We start from the raw sequence: 24665 nt of genomic DNA on the forward strand, positions 1-24665 counted from the left end.
TCAATATATAAACTACGAATTCTTAAAACAAATTCACCTGGAAAACCTAATTTAATTAAAACACCAAACAAAAAATCGTGCGCTAGACGGTCATATGCCTTTTCAAAATCTAATGTCATTACATACACATTCTTCCTTCTTTCTCTACATTCCCATAACACATCTCTCAACACACACAGACTCTCTTGCACTCTCCTACCAGGCACTGCACAATACTGTTCTTCACTCACCACATTCTTAATCACACCTTTCATCCTGTCTGCCAAAATTTTGGCATAAATTTTATAGTCAACATTCAATAAACTTATAGGTCTCCAATTCTTCAAACACATCAAATCACCTTTTTTCGGAACTAAAACTATAATACCACCTTTCATACTTTCAGCCAAACAAACATTCTTCCACATGTATCTACACACTTCCAACACATCCTTACCCACAATCCCCCACATACATCTAAAAAATTCAACTGGCAGCCCATCCTCTCCTGGGGTTTTACCCAATTTCATACTCATAATAATCTTCCATATCTCATTCATCGTAATTTCTTGCAATAAATCACCCTTACTTTCTACATCCACTCTATCCTCTAATACACTTAACACCTCAGACTCTAAACACTCATCCCTCCATTTCTTAGAAAACAAAGTACTATAGAACTTCTCAACCTCACTCATAACTTCTTTTGATTCCTCCCCATTCTCATTCACAACCACATTCAAACTAACTTTACTTGAACACACTTTCTTAAAGAAAAACCTTGTACATTTCTCATCCAACTCCATCTTCTCCACTTTCGACCTAAAAATAATCCCTTTCCCTCTTTCAGCCAAAAACTTCCGAATTTCCTTTCTTACCACACATAAGTCATTCTCAACATCTTCACCCCACTCACGCAACATATACAAAAATCGTAATCTTTCATTCAACATTATAAACTTTTGTCTTTTCTCCGCAGCCCTACGCCTACCCAATTTTTTGAAAAAAATTCTTGTTTTTTGCTTAACAAATTCCCACCATTCCAAAATATTTTCATACTCACTTTTAAAACACTCCCACTTTTTATAACACCTTGCATACATTTCCCACACATCCTTTCCCTCTAACAAACATACATTTAATTTCCATACCCCCCGCCCATACATACTCACATTTGCAACATTTATACTACACAAAATTGATTCATGATCTGAAAATAACACCGGTTTTTGACTGTACTGCAAAGAAAGAAAAACATTTGACACAAAACAATAATCAATTTTTGAATGACAATTCCCTCTATCAGCATGATATGTCATTAAATTTACACCACATTTCTTCTGTGTATCCTGTAAATTAAAATCAATAACAATTTCTTTCAACATTTTTCCAGATGCATCAATATCCTCCCCATCTACGCTGCAATTAAAATCCCCCACAAGAACCAATGGCATTTTACCTGGTAAGTATGACTTTATTTTATCAAACAACATTATTCTTTCATTCTTATTCACCGACGCGTACACATTAAATATTCTGAATTTTATCCCAAAAGACTCACACACCACCATCATACATCTCCCCTCTTCAATTATAACATAATGATCTACAGACACCCTATCACCCTTAAACAAAAAACCCACCCCACTATTCTTGTTGTCAAATCCACTCGACCATAACATCCTCCCGTGCCCCCATTCATTCTCACTTACAACCTCTCTCAAACCACACTCCTGTAGACAAAAAATATCGGCCTTTTCTTGACCTAGGAATTCGAAAATTGACATTCTTCGGCTTGCAGACTTAATACTTCTCACATTTTGAGAATATATTGCTACAGCCATAAAAAAAGAAAAAAGGAATCAATCAAAAAAAATACTTAAACTCAAGACTAAATTCAGGGTCCATGAATCTTTTTGCCACCGACCACAAATCAATTAGCCTCTTGCGTCGTCTTCTTAACTCAGTCGCCGGGCGAACAGCCCTCACCTGTCTTACTCTTCTTAGCCCTACTTTCGTAGGCCATCCTTTGTGGATGCGGGGAAGATCCATCGTCGCTATCAGATATTTTAGACCCACCACCCTCCCTTTTACACGAGTTAGTCTCTCCAGACATAAAAAGACTAATGTTCTCAGCATCTGACGAATGCACAGGGCTTTCCACATCAGAGATCATGTATTCCGAATCATCTTCCAATGCTGCTTCATTTTGTACCTGCATTTTCTCCTTTTCCTCTTCCTTCTCCATTCTTGCAAGCTCTTTCCGCATTTCTTCTGCTGCCATTTTAGCATCTGCAGCAGCTTTAGCTTTTGCTGCTTCCTCTTTTTCTCTCCGTCTTTCTTCTGCCCATTCGGCTTCTCTCTTCTTTAGATTTTCCTCAAATTCTCTGTTTCTTTTCTCCATTTCCTCCTTCTCCTCCTCCCTCCTCCTCTTCAAATCAGGGCAGTCCTTATAAAGGTGTTGCGAACTACCGCACAAATCACACTTTCTCCCAACGTTACAACTTCCGGCCTCATGACCTGGTGTCTTACACACCTTACATACCAACTCGTGCGGACAACTCTCCTGCACGTGCCCAAAGCTGTAGCACTTCCTACAGTATGTCGGTCGACCAATATACATAAAGTATCCGCGGTAGCCTCCCACCGAGAAATTGGTTGGAGGATGCATGAAACCCCCTACTGCACTTGGGTCTGGCTTAAATCGCACATAGTAGCGAATCTTGCAAATATAAAGACCCAAGTCATTCCTTACCAGCTCACCCCCTCTGATAGTCTGACAAAATGTACTCAAGTATCTTGTTATCACGTCAACAGGGGTGAAGGGGTCGTACACATGTACAGTCACCGCTTTCTCAATGATACTAAACATAGGTCTTACTCTTACTCCGCACATCATCGGGCTTGAAGAGAAGGCCATCAATCTCTCATAAGCATCCAGACAAAAACCATATTGGACAAAAGTTACTTCATGCCTACCTTGGTTTCGATAAGAATTAAGGCTGTGAATGTGTTCCTTAAGAACACCCAATGTATCCATTAGAATGTCTCTCACCAGATAATGATAGTCGTTCTTCACAGTGTCTGCCGGGTTTACCTCCAAACTGATCGTGTTCTTTCTTCCTTCCATCACCTCTAGGTACGAAAACGCTGCCAACCACGCAGGTCACAGAAAAAAGGATTCCTCTCCTCCCAGGAAAAAAGGCCTCCAAGGGTGTCCTCCAGGACGACGCCCTCTCGACCCCTGACTCCGTCCGGGCAAGCCTTGATCGGAGCCAAAAGGCCGAGAAGCGATACCGACCATAGCTCGCCCAGACCGGGCCCCCTTCAGAACTCTCAGCACTGCTCACGGAGAGGAGACACCGCCAGGAGGCGAAAAACCTACTCTGCAAGTCACACAGTCCTCTGCGTGGGGACGATTAATCTGCATAGGACCGCCCCCAACAGGCACCTCCCCCGCAAAGCAGCAGGGGGGCCGAGCGAGCGGGCGTCTGCACTTCATCTGCCAGCCGCCCGCTGCTACACCCTCCCCACAACAACTCATTTGTCAAGTCAGTCTGACCGACCGACTGCCTGCCTGACGGCTCAGAGATCACTTTTCCTTTCTCTTGACACAGCCGCTGGACGGTGTGAGGGGACAAGCACGCTCGCTCCAGCACACGCTGATAGCTACAGCTTACCTTCGGTCGTTCGCACCTTCTCAGACTGTGACTGCTAGCAGTGGAGGAGGAAGCAGCCAAATCTCAACCTGCAGGTGTCTTCGATTCAAGTAGACGGCTCCAGACTAATCATGATCCAATTAGCTCCAATTAATTAGGCCGCCGATTAGGTCACTTTTATTTTTCCTTTTTTTTTTTTTCCTTTGTTCCGGGTCGGGCCCATTTAGCACCTCATTAATCAATTAGTGAGAAGCCTTTGTTCCTCCTGCAAAAGACACAGCACACAACACACCTGAGTAGGTGACAAAGCACAAGAGCGTCGTCGACGTCACATTGCAAACTTCGGCTCCATTTCTTTTCCCTTTTCCAAAGTTTTGCTATTTATTTCTCTATCTTTTTCACCAAGTTAAGAAGGGGTGCACCGGTCCTGGAGGTACTGCAATACCAGGTCAATGCGTGGAGTGGACAGAGCAAGCTCTTTTTCCATCTCCCTGTTCCAAAAATCCATTTAATATATGGTCCCCAGATAGGGGACGTATCAGATATTAAACTGATAAGAACAGATTTTTTGATTGAAAGAGCCTTTATTCACAGATACACAGTAAAACTTACAGACAGTGTGTGCCATGACGCAGCATGGGCTTTGTACAAAGCACACAATAAATTAAGATACACTCCTAGCACTATCCTAACACTATGGCAGAATAAGTGCTACTCTAGCATACTAGCTCAGGCAAACAAAAAACACACATTTCTCAATAAAAACAACTAACCTGCAACAGGGGGTGGGAGGGGGGGAGGGAGGAGGGGAAGGGGGTAAGTTGTCACAGGCCCGAAGCTTTATTGAAAAATCACAGACACATGAGGGAGGTAGGGGGGAAGGAGAGGATGGTAAGTCCTCTTCTTCCTGGATGCCTCCTCCTGTGAGGAAAGAGGCAAAGTCCCATAACTCCCTAAATAAAGTCCAAGAAAAACAAAGTCCACAAGAGAAAATGAAGAAGAAGCTTGTCAGTCCTCTTCTTCTGAGTCCACCCTGCTGTCAAGGGAGGCGTAGTCTCTGAGCTGGCTCAAGACTAGCCGGTGACAGTCCTGGATGGACAAAGTTTCTCTGTGGAGGGTGAGGCGCCTCCTGGCGTACCACAAGACGTCTTTGAAGCAGTTCATAAGACGCCAGGCATCCTGGATGGCCCCCACCGTGTGGGTGCCTTGGAACAGGCCATAAAGTGCAGCGTGGCACGTCATGGTGTTCCTGGGCACAGAAAGAAGCAGTTCGTGATCCAGAGCTTTCAACAGGCCCCGAGCAAAGGGGCATTCCCAGAACAGGTGCAATGATGTCTCCTCCGCAAAGGGACACCGGGGGCAGTACTGGGTTTTGCTCAGGTTGCGGGCTGCCATAAATGACCGGGTGGGGAGGCCCCCCTGGATGGCCATCCATGACAGATCCTTGTGCCAGTTGTTAAGCCTTTCACACGACATGTTGGACCACACGGTGTCCATGGTGCTGGTGGTCAGCCCCGGAACACACTCCACAAGATCCTTGGCTCTGATGACTTTGTGGATAGTTTTAGGCTTCCACAAATCCGGCTTGAGTCCCTCCAGATGTTGATCCCTCACAAATTTCACCGCCCTGGCATAGTACCAGGGAGGATCCCAGTTGTAAGGGAAGGAGCTGTTCCACTTGTCCCAACCAAGCCCCCGCCACAGGGGAAGAAGGAAAAAGCGGGACATGGACTTTCCGGCAGAGTCCCTTGGTGTTCGCAGAGTTCGTCGGACCATGTCACACACAAAAGAAATCCAAAGCAAAGTGGGGATGTCGGGGATGCCCTTACCCCCCTTGCGAGGCTCCTTGTACATGACAGACCTTTTGACTCTGTCCATCTTTGAACCCCAAACAAACTTAAACACGGTCCTGGTAATGGCCTTGCTGACTTCGGCCGTGGGAGGCCATGCCTGTGCCGTGTAGTGTAGCACAGGCAGCACCTCGTTACGCAGGACCAATGCTTTCCCCGTGAGGGTAAGCTGTCTGAGGGCCCACAGTCCAATCCGTTGGTTTACCTTGGCCAAGCGTTCTTGCCAAGACTTCGTGGCTGCTCCGTCTTTCCCAAACCAAACCCCCAAAACCTTGATAAAGTCTTGCTGGATGGTGAAGGGAAGAGGTGCAGAAGAAGCAGGGTGCCAATCCCCGAAGAGCATGACCTCCGACTTCTTGCAGTTGACCTTTGCCCCCGAAGCTTGTCCGAACAGCTCACACGTCTGGGCGAGTTCCGTCACCGAACGCTGGTCTGCGCAGAAGACGGTCACGTCGTCCATGTAGAGTGAGCACTTGACCTCGGCGTGTCCTGGTCCCGGTGCGGTGATCCCTCTGATCTCTCCTCTCTGCCGGATAGATTCTGCGAACAGCTCTATAACACAAACAAAGAGAAGAGGTGAAAGAGGGCAGCCTTGTCTAACCCCTGAAAGGATAGGAAAGGGGTTAGTCTTCCAGCCGTTCACCAACACCGTGCTGCAAATGTCAGAATACATCAGGTTAACATAGGTACAAAACATTTTCCCCAGACCAAGCTTGCGCAGTACTTTACCCATGAATTCATGCGAGACTCGGTCGAAGGCCTTCTCCTGATCAAGGCTGACCAGGGCTGCGCGGATGCGGCGGCTTCTGATGTAATGCACCGTGTCTCTCATGAGGGCTAGACTGTCTGCAATCCTGCGGCCTGGGATGCCGCAGGTCTGGTCCGGGTGGATGATCTTCCCTATGACGCCCTTCAGTCTGTTTGCTAGGACCTTTGCCAGGATCTTGTAGTCCACGTTGAGGAGTGAGATGGGACGCCAATTCTTCAGGTCACACCTCTCTCCCTTCCGCTTGTACAGGATCGTGATCATTCCTTGCCTCAATGACGGCGGCATACTGCCCTCCACCACCATCTCCCCAAAGAGCTCCAGCAAGTCCGGGCAGATGAGGTCCCCCAGCGCTACATAGAGCTCCGCTGGGAGGCCGTCACTGCCCGGAGTCCTGCCGGGTCTAAAGGATTTAGCGGCAGAGAGCAGCTCGTCCACCGTCAAAGGGGCGTCCATTTCCGTGGCACCTGCAGGATCAAGGGGGTTAGTGATACCTGCTAGGAACCTCTCGGCGGCTTCCGTGTCTGTGGTTTTCGGGCCGTAGAGGCTGCTGTAGAAGTCGGCGACGACTCCCATCACTGCCTTTTTGCCCCGCTGCATGTTTCCGGCTTCGTCGCGCAGCTCAGTCAGGGGCGTGTGGCCGGCGTGGACTTTCCTGAAAAAGAAAGAGTTACACTTCTCACCCTTCTCCAGGTTGTCCATTTTGGCACGAAAGATGATTCGCTTGGATTCCTCCTCAAAGTGACTTTTCAGACGCTTCTTGGTGTCCTCCAGCTCCTCTCTGACGTCCCAGCCGCAGTGGTGGAGGTCCTGCAGTGATCTCAGCTGACGCTGGAGCTCTCTGAAGTCCCTTTTCACTTTGGCCGCCTGCCGCCTGCCTTTGTCCTGAAAGAAACTACGCAATTCAACTTTAGCATACTCCCACCATTCACTGACAGTAGCAAACAAACATTTGTCATTCCTCAAAACCATGTAGACATCTCTAAGCTCCTCCCGCACTCCCTCCTGTTCCAGCAAGGCACAGTTCAGTTTCCAGGACCCTGGGCCAGTTGGAAAACCATGGCCCAGGGCGCCCCGAACCTGGACGGCCCTGTGGTCAGAGAAGAAGCAGGGGACCATAGAGTACCCACACGGCTTGATCGCTCTAGAGGTGAACACGAAGTCTATCCGGGAACGCAGTGAGCCATCGGGGCGGCTCCACGTGTAATTCACGGAGCCGCACCCCATGGAACCCACCGCGTCCTTTAAGGATGCTTCAGTTACCATCTCTATGAGCAGTTTGGACGTGACATCAAGCTTGCTCGAGGTGCCGGAGCTGCGCCCATCTTCCTCTATGGGGCAGTTGAAGTCTCCGGCCATCACTACGGCCCGGGTGGTGGCGAGCTGCGGTCTGAGGTTCTGGAAAAGTTCCAGACGCTCACCCTTGTCAGGGGATGCGTACACGCTGATTAGCCGCACGGGCTCACCCGCCCAGGAGCCATCTACGACCAGAAGTCGGCCGCAGACTAGCTCCTGGACGGAATCAAGCGTGAAAGCGCTTCCCCTGAGAAGGATGGCGGTGCCTGCAGACTTACAGTCGCCCCCCCCGGACCAGTAGGACGGGCCGTGACTCCACTGCCTGGCCAGATGTTGGTAGGACCTAGAGGAGGGGAGAGCACATTCCTGCAACATAAAAACATCACCTGGTTGGGAGGCAAGAAAGGTTAGTACAGTCGAACAACGAAACTTATCTCTAATGCTTCTAACATTAATGGAGAAAATGGTTAGATTCGCCATCATGGAAAAAGAAAAAGAGGGTGGTTAGGTTGGGACGATACAGCCCTAGTTACCTATCCCGTCAGGTGGCTCTTCCTGCTGGAGGATCGGGGATCCCTCTGCAGTATCCAGCATCTCGTCTATCAACGGATTGAGGGGTGCTGGCAGGTCGTGGAAGCTGGGGCTCTCAGGGTAGTAATCCAGCATGTTCTCAATTTCTGCTTGCAGAACCAGGTCTATAGCGGGAGTGGAGGGCTGTTCGTTCTCCACCAGTACTATTTTCCTGGTGGTCTCTGCTACTGGGCTCTCCGCCTGCTTCCTCTTCCGTTTCTTCTTTGTCTTTGTCTCGGTCTCAGTGCCTGGATCTGTGGGGACAGAGGAAGAGACAAGGGCTTGGGAGGAGAGGTTGGGGAAGTTCTCCACCGTGTAGGATAGGGGATCAGCAGCAGGGGGAGGGGTTTGGGTTAGTGCTGCTGATTCCTGGGGGGTTGCCTTATGGGCCGGTGGCTGAACTGCTGAGACCCCGACTAGGGGGGTGATGGTGGTCTCAGTGGGGGGAGGGGAGGGTTTGGAGTTGGCCTGGGCGGGAGGGGGGGAAGGTGTCACCTTCTTTGTCTTACCCGTCTTCAGTTTTGACACCTCTGCGGGCTTGGCCACATTCCTGGACGTCTGAGTCACCTTCTTTGACGCCTTCTTTTGTTCTGCCGGTTGGTCACCCGACACCTTTGCCTTGGGCTTCTTTGTTGTCTCAGCAGGGGAGCGAGCTTCAAAGCCCTTTCCCGGAGCCGAGGCAGCCACCTCCGCCCATGTTTTCCTCCTTTGTGGACAGGTTTTGTAGACATGTCCAGTCAGGCCGCAAAGGTTGCAAGTAGACTTTCTGGGACAATCTTTGGTTTCGTGGCCTGTAACCCTGCAATTCTTGCAGGCTTCCTCCTTGCAGGCCTTCATCTGATGACCCGTCTTGCCACACTTCCTGCAGGTTTGCGGCATATCCGGATAATAGATGAGGCCGTGGGAGTTGCCCAACATGAATGCTTGGGGCAGGTGTTTGAAACCGTCTTCTGATGCAGAATCCTTCTGCAGCAGGACTGTCGCAGCCCACTTGCCCATCCAAAGGTTGTAGCAGTTCAGGACCTTTTCGGGGCCCCTCACCACCGTGCAGTACCTTTGGAGGAATGTCTCGATGTCCTTGCCGGGGGTCCGCAGGTTCCACATTGACACGATGATCCTCCTCTCCTCCCTCTGTAGCAGGCAACTGCATAAGAATTTGGAGAACGGGGAATCCGGCGTCGCTGCTTTCACTGCTTCCCAGTACCTCTTACAGACCGACATGGAGATGAAGGTCACATAAAAGATCCCGGCAACCATGGCTTGGATCCCAAAGATCTCGTGGCTCAGGATCCCCTGGTCCAGCAGCATCTTCTTGCAGAAGACGTCCTTGGACATGTCCGGCACCCTTCCGTCCACCTCCTTCAGCTTCAGGGCCACCGTATCCCTCATGTAGGGAGGGAGCTTTGGGGGCTCCTGGGTCTTCCTGGGCGGCTTCTGAACCCGAGAAGTGGTGGGGGCTTCGGGGTTGGGGACAGCTGCAGGTCCTGGGGTCTGTACCTCGGGTCCTGGGTCTTTGGCCTCCAGTCTTGGGGTTTCAGCCTTTGGGGCTTCCTCCTCCAGTCTTGGGGCTTCTTTGGGGGTCTTCTGCTTCTTCTTCCTTGCCTCCTTGCTTGCTGGAGCCATGGCTTCGGCTTGCTTGGGGGGTTAAAGAAGAAAAGGTGCAGAAATCCTTGAGCAGGGTCCTCAGCAGAACTTTCCCCAGGGGGAGAAAGCAATGAAGATTTTCCTGCTTGGTCCGGAGGTTCCTAGCCGATCGCTAGGAGCAAGGTTCCACCGGCAGAAATTCCTCCAGAAGAAACAAAGAAGAAGAAGAAAAAGTAATCCCAGAGATAATCCAAGGTTCTTCCAAGAAGCAGCAAGAAAAAGCAGCAACTCTTCCAAATCTTTTCAAAAATCCAGGGTTCCTTCTTCAGATCTTCAGTCTTCCAGAGTTCTTTGTCAGATCCAAGGCAGTTTCTTGAAAAGATTTTTTTTTTTTTTTTTTTTTTTTTTTTTCTTTTTTTTTTTTTTTTTTCTTTTTTTTTTTTTTTTCTAAACATTATCTCAGTTATCTCAATGCTCAAGTCAAAATGGAAAAAAGTCTTTTGTTTTTTGCAGAAAAAAACGACTTCCAAAACAAGAGATCAAGATTTCATCACTGATAATGCAAGTAAATAATAAAGTATATATATGTATATTTTTTAATTCTAATATAATTCTAGAGAAAAAACTATAAGGAAAAAAAGGAAAAAAACAAGTTGTTACCGTAAAGTGCAGTTCCAAATGTCCGGCTTCCATAGATTCTTAGCTGCTTGAACTCCTATAGATAGCTTATCCCTCCAAAAATGCAAGAATAAATAGCTTAAAAACAACTTTAAACAGTCATTTTCACAAACATTTTCTTTTCTAAAAATGGAGATGTTTCTTGTTTTCCATAACGCCATCTTTACACATGTGATTAAAATCCAAGCAACTTTAAAATCTTCATTTTTTATCTTCAAACCGTAAAAAATCACATTAAAGTCTAAAAAGCGGACATTAGTTAAAATTTTTAAAAGGTTACTTACTTTTCTCCAGACATTTTGGGCGAAAACACAGTCCCAAAAAACGTGCATTGGTGTTTCGCTATGTAAACAATTCGACCTTGGGCACTTTTCAGACCTAGAGAGTCTCCTGCGGTACTGAAATTCCCTGGTGGGGAGACAGTCCTTTATTGCACACCACAGGAGCTCTTTTTGCTTGTTGGATAATAAATTAAAATTAATGTTCTTCCAAATTTCCTCTGATACATTTCCATTAAAATTCCCCACTGGGCTGCACACCACTTTTCCAACAATTAGGCGAAGAATCTTTTTGTGGTCTTTTAAAATCTCCGTGCTGACATCTTGTAAATGGTACATTCTAATAATTCTTTCTAAAACAATATAATTACCAGCAGGGATCCACCTGTACGGACAGGACAAGGGCAGGTTCGCCCACTTGTATTTCTTAATTAAAAAACCACAATTGTACAGAGTAAAACTTTTCAAATTAAAATCCGGTCCTAAAATGGTATTCATACAAAGTGCCAAATATTTACAATATAAAAATTTCCTCAGGTCTGGGAAAGCTCTTCCTCCTTTAAAAATAGATTTGCATAATTCTTCTCTTTTGCATCTTTCCATTTTGCTACCCCACAGAAAGTTAAAACATATTTTTATAAACTTTCTTAAAAACAGGTTGGAGGGGGGAAAAATCATGGAAATATATAAAAACATAGGCAGTAAAACTTGTTTAACGATTAAAATCTTGCCATCCATACTTAGCTGCCTCAGCATCCAGAAAGAAATCTTCTTCTTCACTCTTTCCAGGAGAGACTCCCAGTTCTTGATGGCTCCACAGTTTTCTGAAAAAAAGATGCCTAAAATTTTCAATTCTTGCACTTTGTTAAAAAGACAATTTTCATCAAGTTTAAAATTCCCGCATAATAAAATATTCGATTTTTCCATATTTAATTTAAAACCTGACGCTCCTTGGAACCACTGCACCACCCGGGTTATCCGGTTTATTCCCTTCATGTCCCGGGCGAGCAGTGTAACGTCATCCATATATGAAATTAGCTTGACAGGAATATTTTTGTTGCCAGGAATAAAAACACCACTTATTAATTTGTCTTTTCTGATGGCACAAAGCAATGGTTCAAGAGCACACACGAATAAAATTGGTGATAGCGGGCATCCTTGTTTCACACCGCTTTTGATAAAAACCTTCTCCGATAAAAAACCATTCACAGAAATTTCGCTAAAACACTTATTATATAAGATCCGGATAAAATTGATAAAAGCTTGCGGACAACCCATCTTCTTCAATACTTGGAATAAAAAATCGTGAGATACTCGGTCATAGGCTTTCTCAAAGTCCAAACTTAAAACAGCAAGATCTTGACTTCTATCCTTAAAATCCCAGAGAATGTCCCGAAATAAAAGCAAAGAGTCCGAAATTCTCCTACCTGGTATTGCACATGTTTGGTCCCGATGAATGACAGAAGCAATGGTGCCTTTTAATCTGTTGGCCATTATCTTCGCGAAAATTTTATAGTCGGTATTTAAAAGCGTAATTGGCCTCCAATTTTTCAGATCGTTTTTATTACCTTTTTTAAAAAGAAGCACAATCAGGCCCTCCTGCCACGAATCTGGAGCCGCTCCTGTTGATAAAATTTCTAAAAGGACTTCAAAAAAAGATGTGCAAATACAAGTCCAAAAAAACTTATAAAACTCAATAGGTAAACCGTCTTTTCCAGGTGTTTTTAAATTGTTAAAACTCTTCACAGAACTAAGAACTTCTTCTTTTGTCAAATTCTTAGATAAAATAGAACAATCTTCTTCATTAAAACAAGTGTCAACATTCTCTAAAAAATATTCGCTTAAAAAAGGATCACAAGATTTCTTACTGAATAAATTAGAATAAAAGTCTTTTACTTTACCGAGTTTACCGGGTGTTGTCTTCTCTCCATCAAGCTCGTCAATAAAATCTTTACCTCCGGATACTTTTTTAAAAAAGAAACTGGTACATTTTTCATCTTCTTCGAGAACTTTAACTTTAGAATTAAAAATAATTTCTTTACCTTTTTCCTTTAAAAGCCTCTTGATCTCGAACTTGGTGTCTTCAATTTCTTTCTCCACATTCACGCCCATCTTTTTAAAAGAATAAAAACACTGAAGTTGAGTAAATAACTTATTATAAAACATTTTCTTTACCTTTGCTTTTCTTTGACTTTGTTTGATAAAAAACTTCTTTATTTCAACTTTGGCAAAGTCCCACCATACAGATAAATTACTGAAAAAAGGTTTTTTCAACTCCAGTCTTTTAAAAAGAATTTTAAATCTATTGCACACCTCCAAATCGTTAAAAATTTTAGTGTTTAGCTTCCAATGAGAAGGTTTTTTGTTAAAAGCATTTTGGTTTAAATTTAAAGTGCATGAAATTATCTTGTGGTCAGAAAAACCATTCACAGTTGTTTTAAAATGTGTGGCTTTAAAGTGCTTTGAGGAGAAAAAATAGTCGATCCGAGATTCAGCTATTGCACTTTGCCAAGTGATTCTGGATTCCTCACTGCTTCCACAGGATTTCCACACATCATTAAGATCCAAATCTGCAAGAATATTTAAAACAAAAGTAGCGGACTTCTCCTTCTTCCTCCCGTCCAAATGACAATTAAAATCACCACCAATAATTATAGGGTCTGTGCCAACTAAAAACAATTTTAAAATTTCAAATAACTCCATCCTTTTTTCTTTGCATGTATGTCCGTAGACTGAGAAGCATTTGATTTTTTGGCTTTCCCTTTCCACAGTGACCGATAAGATCCTGCCGGGGTAGATCTCTTCAGAATTAATAATTTTCCAATCTTTGTTACATAGGAAAGCTACACCGTCACTCTTGGTCTCATTTCCTCCTGAGAAGATGTAGTTACCATCCCATGAGTCTCCAAGGTAACTATAGCACATTTTTTTCTCAATATTAGCTTCCTGTAAAAAAATAAAGTCATTATTTTGGTTTTTAAAAAAATCATATAAAGCAGCTCTTTTGAACTTGTTGTTTAGGCCCTGAGTATTCAGGGATGTGCACCGAATCATCCTTTTTCATGATCCTGAGGGCTCTCCCTCTCGCCCTTGTGAGGTCTTCCTATTTTTAATTTTGAATGTTCGGAATCCGAGCCGCTAGATGATATGTCACCCAGAAGTTCAAATTCCTGTGGGTTAGTAAAGGATGCTTCTTCTTCTTTACTATCTTTTTTAGGTCTCTTCCGCGACTTACCCGAGGTGTCCATCGGCTGTTGGGCACACGGGATTTCAGATTCCGTCCCGGACACCGAGGATGACTGAGATGGCTCCACCACGGTAAGTTCCTTATCTAGGCTCTCAACCTGTTTCTTCAAAAAATTAACTACAGTATCCGATGCCGCAGTTGCGACTTCTTCAACTATATCACCGCTCACCACGATGTTTTCCTCCATTTCCACATTCTTCTCGTCCCCATCTTCACCAGCCGGAAGGTCTTCTGACGGCTTACTCACATCCTCCTGGGGGACACTTGTTTGCTCCTGTTCAGGAGATTCAGAACTCTCTTCCGATTGTTCTTCTCTATTTTTCGGGCAATCATTACTTTGATGCGGGGTCCCAGGGCACTCCTTACACACATCGCACACTCCAGTGTCGTGCCCATAAGCCTTGCATTTCCGGCAATAATCCGGCCTGTTGGAAAAAAAAACATTTCCTCTCACCCTTCTTATGTAGCAGAAGGGTGGAGGTCGCATGACCCCGCCATAGGCGTCTGGGTCTTTTTTAAGGGTAACAAAATAAAGCCTCTTCCCGTTCCAAACGCCGAAAGAGGTTTCGCACCTTTTCCTGGGGACAATCTTCTCGCAATAGGGTGCAAGAAAGTCTTCCACCTCCTTATCCGAGATGAAAGGACTATACATCTGGATCGTGATAAGTTTAGTTAGGGTCTGGTAGATTGGAGAAACTTCAATCCCCTTCCACACGTCCAGGTGCTTAGTCTTTGTATAGGTTTGGAAAACCTTCTCACACAAAGTATCCTCCGTTAGAGTTACATCAATGATACCTCTCTTGCTGTAGCTCTGAACGCAAATAAAATGTTTAGGTTCCAATTTCATCATTGGTGCCAAAATTTGATGAAAAATAAAGTTTGCATCTTTGTTGTATATTTGTTCTGGTACAACCCAGAAACGCAGAGTCTTCTCCAAAGTAAAATTAACTGAAAAATAATCAGACGAATCGTCTTGGCTTCTGGATGCCATCTTCTCAATAACAGGTTTCAACCCTTTCTCGTCTTTAAATCTTCAGAGAGAAAAAAGGTTCCTGCAGTCAGCGAAGATTTTGATGAGCCTTCTTATCGCCTCTTGAAAATGGATTAGCGTTCCCGGGGTCCTTCCGATCCTTCCACTGCACCGTAGAATCCCTTCTCCGTTGAAGCGTCCAGCCGTCCAGATCCTCCGGGTCCACCGTCACCAAGAAAGAGTCTTTTCTACTCGGACTATGAAGCTTCCCCCCTATAGCAGCAGGTTTCAGTTAAGAAACAAGGCCGAGGGCTTACTTTTCACCGAAGTAGAGCAGACTCTGACCTTCCAGCACAAATTTGATCGTGCCAAAAGGCCGAGAAGCGATACCGACCATAGCTCGCCCAGACCGGGCCCCCTTCAGAACTCTCAGCACTGCTCACGGAGAGGAGACACCGCCAGGAGGCGAAAAACCTACTCTGCAAGTCACACAGTCCTCTGCGTGGGGACGATTAATCTGCATAGGACCGCCCCCAACAGGCACCTCCCCCGCAAAGCAGCAGGGGGGCCGAGCGAGCGGGCGTCTGCACTTCATCTGCCAGCCGCCCGCTGCTACACCCTCCCCACAACAACTCATTTGTCAAGTCAGTCTGACCGACCGACTGCCTGCCTGACGGCTCAGAGATCACTTTTCCTTTCTCTTGACACAGCCGCTGGACGGTGTGAGGGGACAAGCACGCTCGCTCCAGCACACGCTGATAGCTACAGCTTACCTTCGGTCGTTCGCACCTTCTCAGACTGTGACTGCTAGCAGTGGAGGAGGAAGCAGCCAAATCTCAACCTGCAGGTGTCTTCGATTCAAGTAGACGGCTCCAGACTAATCATGATCCAATTAGCTCCAATTAATTAGGCCGCCGATTAGGTCACTTTTATTTTTCCTTTTTTTTTTTTTCCTTTGTTCCGGGTCGGGCCCATTTAGCACCTCATTAATCAATTAGTGAGAAGCCTTTGTTCCTCCTGCAAAAGACACAGCACACAACACACCTGAGTAGGTGACAAAGCACAAGAGCGTCGTCGACGTCACATTGCAAACTTCGGCTCCATTTCTTTTCCCTTTTCCAAAGTTTTGCTATTTATTTCTCTATCTTTTTCACCAAGTTAAGAAGGGGTGCACCGGTCCTGGAGGTACTGCAATACCAGGTCAATGCGTGGAGTGGACAGAGCAAGCTCTTTTTCCATCTCCCTGTTCCAAAAATCCATTTAATATATGGTCCCCAGATAGGGGACGTATCAGATATTAAACTGATAAGAACAGATTTTTTTTTTTTTTTTTTTTTTTTTTTTTTTTTTTTTTTTTTTTTTTTTTTTTTTTTTTTTTTTTTTTTTTTTTTTTTTTTTTTTTTTTTTTTTTTTTTTTTGTTTTTTTTTATCTCAGGTCATCTCTCAATCTCAAATAATAAAAATAGTCTCTTTTTTGTCTCGTAGGAAACATGAAACAATATCTTTATAGAGATTTTAAGATTTTCATCATTGATAAAAAGGTAAGTAATATTTATATATTTTTAACTTTATTTTTAATAATAATACTAATAATAATAATAATAATAATAATAAAAATAATAATATACTTTACTGAATTTTGTTCCATTGGCTTCTTTTCCATGTTTTCTCAGCAGCTTTTGCTCCATAACAAATTTTATCTCTCCAGAAGTGTAGATATAAATAACTTAAAAACAGTTTAAAACACTCATTTTGGCTTATGGTTTCTTTTTTGAAGATTAAAATATTTCTCACCTTCCACAACGCCATCTTCGCACAAGATATTGTAATCCAGGCTACTTTAAAATCTTCATTTTTGAGGTTTAAACCGTATAAAACTAAATAAAAATCCATAAAAGACACATTTGTTAGAAGTTTTAAAAGGGTACTGACCTTCCGCCATATCCCCTGTGCAAAGCCGCAATTCCAAAAGACATGTAACGTGGTTTCGCAGGATCCACAAAACTCCCTGGGGCATTGGCCGCTTCTTATTAAGCCCCTCCTGTGCTGAAAGTCTTTTGTAGGGAGACAATCCTGTACAATACACCATAAAATTTCCTTTTGTGCATTTGTTAAAAATTTAAAATTAATATTTTGCCACACAGTCTCGACCATTTTGTTAGATAGGTTTCCTATTGGAGAATGGGTCACTTGGCTTTCCAGTAATTTTAAAATTTTCTTGTGGTCCATTAAAATTTGTACTTCAACATGTTCCAATTTGTACAGTCTTATAATTTTTTCTAAAACCACATAATTTCCAGCTGGAACCCATCTCCATGGGGTAGATAAAGGTGCGTTAGTCCACTTGTATTTTTTGATAAAAAAGCCACAATTGTACCACATAAAATTCCTTAAGTTAAAATCAGGTCCTAAAATAGTCTTTACACACTGCGATAAAAACTTGCAATAAATGAACTTTCTAAAATCAGGAAATCCTCTTCCGCCTTTAAAAATAGATTTATACACTTCCTCCCGCCTGCATCTCTCCATCTTGCTTTTCCAGAAAAAATAAAAACATTCTCTTATAAATTTTCTTAAAACAATGTCAGGGGGAATAAAAACAGTTGAAATGTATAAAAGCATAGGTAAAATCACTTGTTTTAAAATTAAAATTTTTCCATCCATGCTTAGGCTTCTTAGTTTCCAGAAGGAGAGTTTTTTCCTTACTCTCTCCAGTAGAGATTCCCAATTCTTTATACTACCGCAGTTTTCTGTAAAAACAATTCCTAAAATCTTTATTTCTTGGACCTTCTTAAAACAACAATCTTCATTTAAAATAAACTTTCCACACAATAAAATGTTTGATTTGTCCATATTTAGCTTAAAACCGGCTGCTTCCTGGAACCACTGCACCACCCGAACTATCCGGTTGAGTCCCGTCATGTCCCGGGTGAGCAGGGTCACATCGTCCATATAAGCCACCAATTTTACTGGTACGTTTTTGTTTCCTGGAATAAAAACACCTTTAATTATTTTGTCTTTTCTGATGGCGTTCAGCAGCGGTTCTATTGCACATATGAATAAAATTGGTGATAAAGGGCATCCTTGTTTTACGCCACTTTTTAAAAGAACTTTTTTTGATAAAAAACCGTTAACAGATATTTTACTAAAAGCATCTTCGTATAAAATTCTAATATATTTGACAAATTTTTCTGGACATCCCATCTTCAATAAAACCTTAAATAAAAAATCATGAGACACACGGTCATAGGCCTTTTCAAAATCTAGACTCAATACAGCCAAGTCCTGTTCTCTGTCTTTAAAATCCCATAAAATGTCTCGTACTAAAAACAATGAGTCCGTTATCTTTCTTCCTGGGACCGCACAGGTTTGATCTCTATTAATGACAGAGGCAATTACACTTTTCATTCTGTTAGCCAGGATTTTCGCAAAAATTTTATAATCAGTGTTTAAAAGCGTTATAGGTCTCCAGTTCTTAAGCTCGTTCTTATTACCTTTTTTGTATAGCAGCACGATGAGACCTTCCTTCCATGACTCGGGTAAAACACTGGTAGATAAAATTTCCTGTAAAACATCCATAAAAGCTGTATTGATTATATTCCAAAAGATTTTAAAAAATTCAATAGGAAGGCCATCACTCCCCGGTGTTTTAAGGTTTTTAAAACTTTTTATTGCACACGCCACTTCGCTGTATTCCACATCTTGTGCTAAAAAGTCATATTCGCTTTTATTAAAAGGGACATCAACTTTTTCTAAAAAAAATTCTTCCATAAAAGGGTCACTCTTTCTTTTTTCAAATAAATTAGAATAAAACTCCTCCGCTTTTCTTAATCTGCCATCCAACGATTTTTCACCATCTATTTCTTCTATTGTGTCTTTCTTACTTACTATTTTTTTAAAAAAGAAGTTGGAGCACTTCTCATCCTCCTCCAAGGCTTCCACTCTGGCGTTGAAGATGATCTCCTTTCCTCTTTCTTCCAGTTTTCTTTTGACTTTTATTTTTACTTCTTCAATCTCCTCATCAACTTGGATTCCAGAATTCTTAAATAAATAAAGACACTGTAAATTTGCAAAAAGTTTTTCATACATTCCTCTTTTCTTTTCAGCTCTTTCTTTTGCTTTCTGTATAAAAAAACTTTTACTTTTCTTTTTCACATATTCCCACCACAATAAATTATTCATAAAATCTTTTTTCTTTTCTTCCAATTTCTTAAAAAACTCTTTAAAACTATTTAATATGTCCGGATCTTTTAAAATAGATGTATTTAGTTTCCAGTGGGAAGATTTCTTTTTTGACTCACCATCCAGGAATAAAGTGCACTGCAGTAATTTATGGTCCGAAAAACCATTCACCTTGGTGGCAAACTCTTCTTGTTTAAAGTGCTCCGTGACAAATAAATAATCAATTCTGGATTCCACAGCGTTGTTTCTCCAAGTCATTTTATATTCTTCTTTTTTGCCACATTCCTCCCAGCAATCCCTAAAAAGAAAAATCTCCTTTACCTCTCTCAGGATCCTGGAGGATTTGTCCTTCTCTTTTTCTATGTGACAATTAAAATCTCCGCCCACAATTATCGGGTCCGGACCTACTAAAAACAGTTTTAAAATCTCCAACAATTCTATTCTTTTGTTTTTCTCAGCATGGGCATATATACAAAAACATTTAATTCTTTCTTGGTTTCTTACCACCGTCACACATAAAATTCTTCCGGGGTAGATCTCTTCCACCTTCATGATCTCCCACTCTTTTTTACACAGGAAGGCAACGCCATCACTCCTCACCTCGTTACCTCCTGAGAGAGCGAAGTTCCCGGTCCAATTTTCTTTAAGGTAAGAATAATCCAATTTTTTACCTATATTGCACTCCTGGAGAAAAATAAAATCAAAATCTTCATTTTCAAAAAAATCATATAATACTGCTCTCTTATTCCTTTTGTTAAACCCCTGAACATTCAGGGAGGCAATTTTGATCATCCTTGATCTTTCTTTTTAGGACCATCCCCACCGTCCTGTCTAACACTTCTCTTCACTTTTTCTTTTCCTTCAGATTCTGAGGAAGATGAAGAAGAGAGTTCGCCCAGGTAAGCAGATATTCTTTTCTTACCCGGCTCCTCCTCCTCTCTTTCACTCCCACTCTCTTCACACTTTCCTCGTTTCGCAGATTTAACTTCCAATTCCATTAGTTCTTGACCACACGGAATTCCAGGAGACGCAGATGTGTCTTCCGGTGTCTCCTGTATTACCTGAGGGAGATCACTCACCATCTCTTCTATGTGAGATAGGCCGCACATCTCATTTCCAGCAACCTCTTCGCTAACCACTCCATTTGCATGTTCATTAACATTTCTTTTTTCTATCCCACCATCCGCTCCCGGTGTCTCTTGGGAAACATTAGCTGCAGATGGGCCACTCCCACTCCTCTCACCACTTTCTTCTGCCACGTCAGCTGTGGCGGACTTGTTTGGACAATCCCGTTTCTGATGTGTTTCATTCACACAATCATCACATGGCTCACATTCTTCAGTTCTGTGGCCATATGTTCTACACGCCTTGCAATACTGAGGCATTCCCGTAAAAAAAAGATGTCCTCTTACCCTGTTAACATGTATCACAGGTGGGGGCATCATGATGGAACCTTCAGCGTCCTTCCTGAAGGTCACGGTGTAAATCCTTCTTCCATCCCAGACGCCAAAATCTGTCTTTCCTTTTTTCTGTAAAACAACTTTTTCACAGAATTTAGATAAATAATTATCAACATGAAAATCAGCTAGAAAAGGACTATACATATGGACAGTCAAAGTCCTTGATGCATACTGATATGAGGGATATGCCTGCACTCCACGTAATACATCAGAGTCTCTATTCTCTTCATAGGCTCTGTACGCCTTATTGCAGATCCTCACACTGTTCAGCGTTACATCATAAATACCCCGTTTCTGAAAAGACTGAACACAAACATAATCTTCTGTCTGTAGTCTCAGCAACGGGTCAAAAATGTTATCGTGTAAATACTTAAGGGTTTTTTTCGTACGTTGGTCATCCGACACAACAAAACGGATGGTATCCTTCAGAAAATATTTAGTGGAAAAAAAATCAGTTTCCTCAGACCATTTGGAAGCCATAATTCTTCTCCAAATAATCTGTTCTTCTTTTTTCTTTCAAAAAATAGGAAGAAGATAAACCTTTCCAAACCTCAAGACAGATGTTTCTTAAATCTTGGGTATCGCCTCTCTCCGGTTCAGGATTCCTCCGGTCCGTCTCCTCGTCTAGAAAGCGCCACTTCTCCAGCCGCTGATCCGGTCCACGAATCCTCCCGAACTCCAGAGAACAAAAGGTCACACTCCAGCCAGATCCATAGACACCCCCCAATAGCTGCAGGAATCTGTATAAGATCCAAGGCCGAGGGTACTGTCCTTCTCCGTGCAGGAATGTGCCTTGCCTTCCAGCTCACAACTCAGAAACTAAGTTGATCTTCGCCAAAAGGCCGAGAAGCGATACCGACCATAGCTCGCCCAGACCGGGCCCCCTTCAGAACTCTCAGCACTGCTCACGGAGAGGAGACACCGCCAGGAGGCGAAAAACCTACTCTGCAAGTCACACAGTCCTCTGCGTGGGGACGATTAATCTGCATAGGACCGCCCCCAACAGGCACCTCCCCCGCAAAGCAGCAGGGGGGCCGAGCGAGCGGGCGTCTGCACTTCATCTGCCAGCCGCCCGCTGCTACACCCTCCCCACAACAACTCTTTTGTCAAGTCAGTCTGACCGACCGACTGCCTGCCTGCCTGACGGCTCAGAGATCACTTTTCCTTTCTCTTGACACAGCCGCTGGACGGTGTGAGGGGACAAGCACGCTCGCTCCAGCACACGCTGATAGCTACAGCTTACCTTCGGTCGTTCGCACCTTCTCAGACTGTGACTGCTAGCAGTGGAGGAGGAAGCAGCCAAATCTCAACCTGCAGGTGTCTTCGATTCAAGTAGACGGCTCCAGACTAATCATGATCCAATTAGCTCCAATTAATTAGGCCGCCGATTAGGTCACTTTTATTTTTCCTTTTTTTTTTTTTTCCTTTGTTCCGGGTCGGGCCCATTTAGCACCTCATTAATCAATTAGTGAGAAGCCTTTGTTCCTCCTGCAAAAGACACAGCACACAACACACCTGAGTAGGTGACAAAGCACAAGAGCGTCGTCGACGTCACATTGCAAACTTCGGCTCCATTTCTTTTCCCTTTTCCAAAGTTTTGCTATTTATTTCTCTATCTTTTTCACCAAGTTAAGAAGGGGTGCACCGGTCCTGGAGGTACTGCAATACCAGGTCAATGCGTGGAGTGGACAGAGCAAGCTCTTTTTCCATCTCCCTGTTCCAAAAATCCATTTAATATATGGTCCCCAGATAGGGGACGTATCAGATATTAAACTGATAAGAACAGATACTACACTTGATCTTAGCCAAAAGGCCGAGAAGCGATACCGACCATAGCTCGCCCAGACCGGGCCCCCTTCAGAACTCTCAGCACTGCTCACGGAGAGGAGACACCGCCAGGAGGCGAAAAACCTACTCTGCAAGTCACACAGTCCTCTGCGTGGGGACGATTAATCTGCATAGGACCGCCCCCAACAGGCACCTCCCCCGCAAAGCAGCAGGGGGGCCGAGCGAGCGGGCGTCTGCACTTCATCTGCCAGCCGCCCGCTGCTACACCCTCCCCACAACAACTCTTTTGTCAAGTCAGTCTGACCGACCGACTGCCTGCCTGCCTGACGGCTCAGAGATCACTTTTCCTTTCTCTTGACACAGCCGCTGGACGGTGTGAGGGGACAAGCACGCTCGCTCCAGCACACGCTGATAGCTACAGCTTACCTTCGGTCGTTCGCACCTTCTCAGACTGTGACTGCTAGCAGTGGAGGAGGAAGCAGCCAAATCTCAACCTGCAGGTGTCTTCGATTCAAGTAGACGGCTCCAGACTAATCATGATCCAATTAGCTCCAATTAATTAGGCCGCCGATTAGGTCACTTTTATTTTTCCTTTTTTTTTTTTTTCCTTTGTTCCGGGTCGGGCCCATTTAGCACCTCATTAATCAATTAGTGAGAAGCCTTTGTTCCTCCTGCAAAAGACACAGCACACAACACACCTGAGTAGGTGACAAAGCACAAGAGCGTCGTCGACGTCACATTGCAAACTTCGGCTCCATTTCTTTTCCCTTTTCCAAAGTTTTGCTATTTATTTCTCTATCTTTTTCACCAAGTTAAGAAGGGGTGCACCGGTCCTGGAGGTACTGCAATACCAGGTCAATGCGTGGAGTGGACAGAGCAAGCTCTTTTTCCATCTCCCTGTTCCAAAAATCCATTTAATATATGGTCCCCAGATAGGGGACGTATCAGATATTAAACTGATAAGAACAGATACTACACTTGATCTTAGCCAAAAGGCCGAGAAGCGATACCGACCATAGCTCGCCCAGACCGGGCCCCCTTCAGAACTCTCAGCACTGCTCACGGAGAGGAGACACCGCCAGGAGGCGAAAAACCTACTCTGCAAGTCACACAGTCCTCTGCGTGGGGACGATTAATCTGCATAGGACCGCCCCCAACAGGCACCTCCCCCGCAAAGCAGCAGGGGGGCCGAGCGAGCGGGCGTCTGCACTTCATCTGCCAGCCGCCCGCTGCTACACCCTCCCCACAACAACTCTTTTGTCAAGTCAGTCTGACCGACCGACTGCCTGCCTGCCTGACGGCTCAGAGATCACTTTTCCTTTCTCTTGACACAGCCGCTGGACGGTGTGAGGGGACAAGCACGCTCGCTCCAGCACACGCTGATAGCTACAGCTTACCTTCGGTCGTTCGCACCTTCTCAGACTGTGACTGCTAGCAGTGGAGGAGGAAGCAGCCAAATCTCAACCTGCAGGTGTCTTCGATTCAAGTAGACGGCTCCAGACTAATCATGATCCAATTAGCTCCAATTAATTAGGCCGCCGATTAGGTCACTTTTATTTTTCCTTTTTTTTTTTTTTCCTTTGTTCCGGGTCGGGCCCATTTAGCACCTCATTAATCAATTAGTGAGAAGCCTTTGTTCCTCCTGCAAAAGACACAGCACACAACACACCTGAGTAGGTGACAAAGCACAAGAGCGTCGTCGACGTCACATTGCAAACTTCGGCTCCATTTCTTTTCCCTTTTCCAAAGTTTTGCTATTTATTTCTCTATCTTTTTCACCAAGTTAAGAAGGGGTGCACCGGTCCTGGAGGTACTGCAATACCAGGTCAATGCGTGGAGTGGACAGAGCAAGCTCTTTTTCCATCTCCCTGTTCCAAAAATCCATTTAATATATGGTCCCCAGATAGGGGACGTATCAGATATTAAACTGATAAGAACAGATTTTTTTTTTTTTTTTTTTTTTTTTTTTTTTTTTTTTTTTTTTTATAAAACATCAGACTAACTCAACGTTCAATCTCATGCAAGGAGACTTAGTGAGTTATTGGGTAGCCATCACATGTCTTATACGTTGCTTTTTTTTTTTTTTTTTTTTTTTTCTTAAATCTGTTCTTAACAGTAATCTTAACAAGACTTTTTTTTTTTTTTTTTTTTTTTTTTAATTGAAATTTGTTTTTTTTTTTTTTTTTCAATTTTAAATTTAAACTGGTATTTTTATTGTTTTAGGGCAGGATTCCACCTCCGGTAACTCCAGTACCCTTCGGCCAGGTCCTCACCCCATCTCTTCACATCAAAAAGGTAAGTAAAGTAAAGTCGACTTACATACAATTTAACAGTGTCATTTGGTGACAATCCCACCTT

General features: G+C 43.9%; 1 protein-coding gene, 2 non-coding genes and 3 pseudogenes across 3 annotated transcripts; all 6 read right to left on the minus strand.

Annotated features, from left to right (window-relative positions):
• Positions 1-4049: 4049 nt before the first annotated feature.
• Positions 4050-4223, minus strand: LOC140066272 (U2 spliceosomal RNA; annotated as a pseudogene).
• Positions 4224-8059: 3836 nt separating this feature from the next.
• LOC140066181 (uncharacterized) lies at positions 8060-10042 on the minus strand. Its single transcript, XM_072113715.1, has one exon. It carries the CDS (start codon positions 9741-9743, stop codon positions 8076-8078), a length of 1668 nt encoding a protein of 555 aa, XP_071969816.1. The 5' UTR covers positions 9744-10042; the 3' UTR covers positions 8060-8075.
• Positions 10043-16040: 5998 nt separating this feature from the next.
• Positions 16041-16211, minus strand: LOC140066356 (U2 spliceosomal RNA; annotated as a pseudogene).
• Positions 16212-22153: 5942 nt separating this feature from the next.
• LOC140066267 (U2 spliceosomal RNA) lies at positions 22154-22344 on the minus strand. The gene has a single exon (XR_011848185.1). It is a non-coding gene; the product is annotated as a U2 spliceosomal RNA (small nuclear RNA).
• Positions 22345-23124: 780 nt separating this feature from the next.
• On the minus strand, positions 23125-23315 carry LOC140066278 (U2 spliceosomal RNA). Its single transcript, XR_011848187.1, has one exon. It is a non-coding gene; the product is annotated as a U2 spliceosomal RNA (small nuclear RNA).
• A 780-nt stretch (positions 23316-24095) lies between these two features.
• Positions 24096-24301, minus strand: LOC140066341 (U2 spliceosomal RNA; annotated as a pseudogene).
• Between the last annotated feature and the right edge of the window lie 364 nt (positions 24302-24665).

The sequence above is a fragment of the Engystomops pustulosus genome, chromosome 6 (genome assembly GCF_040894005.1).
Source record: "Engystomops pustulosus chromosome 6, aEngPut4.maternal, whole genome shotgun sequence".
Lineage (NCBI taxonomy): Eukaryota > Metazoa > Chordata > Amphibia > Anura > Leptodactylidae > Engystomops > Engystomops pustulosus.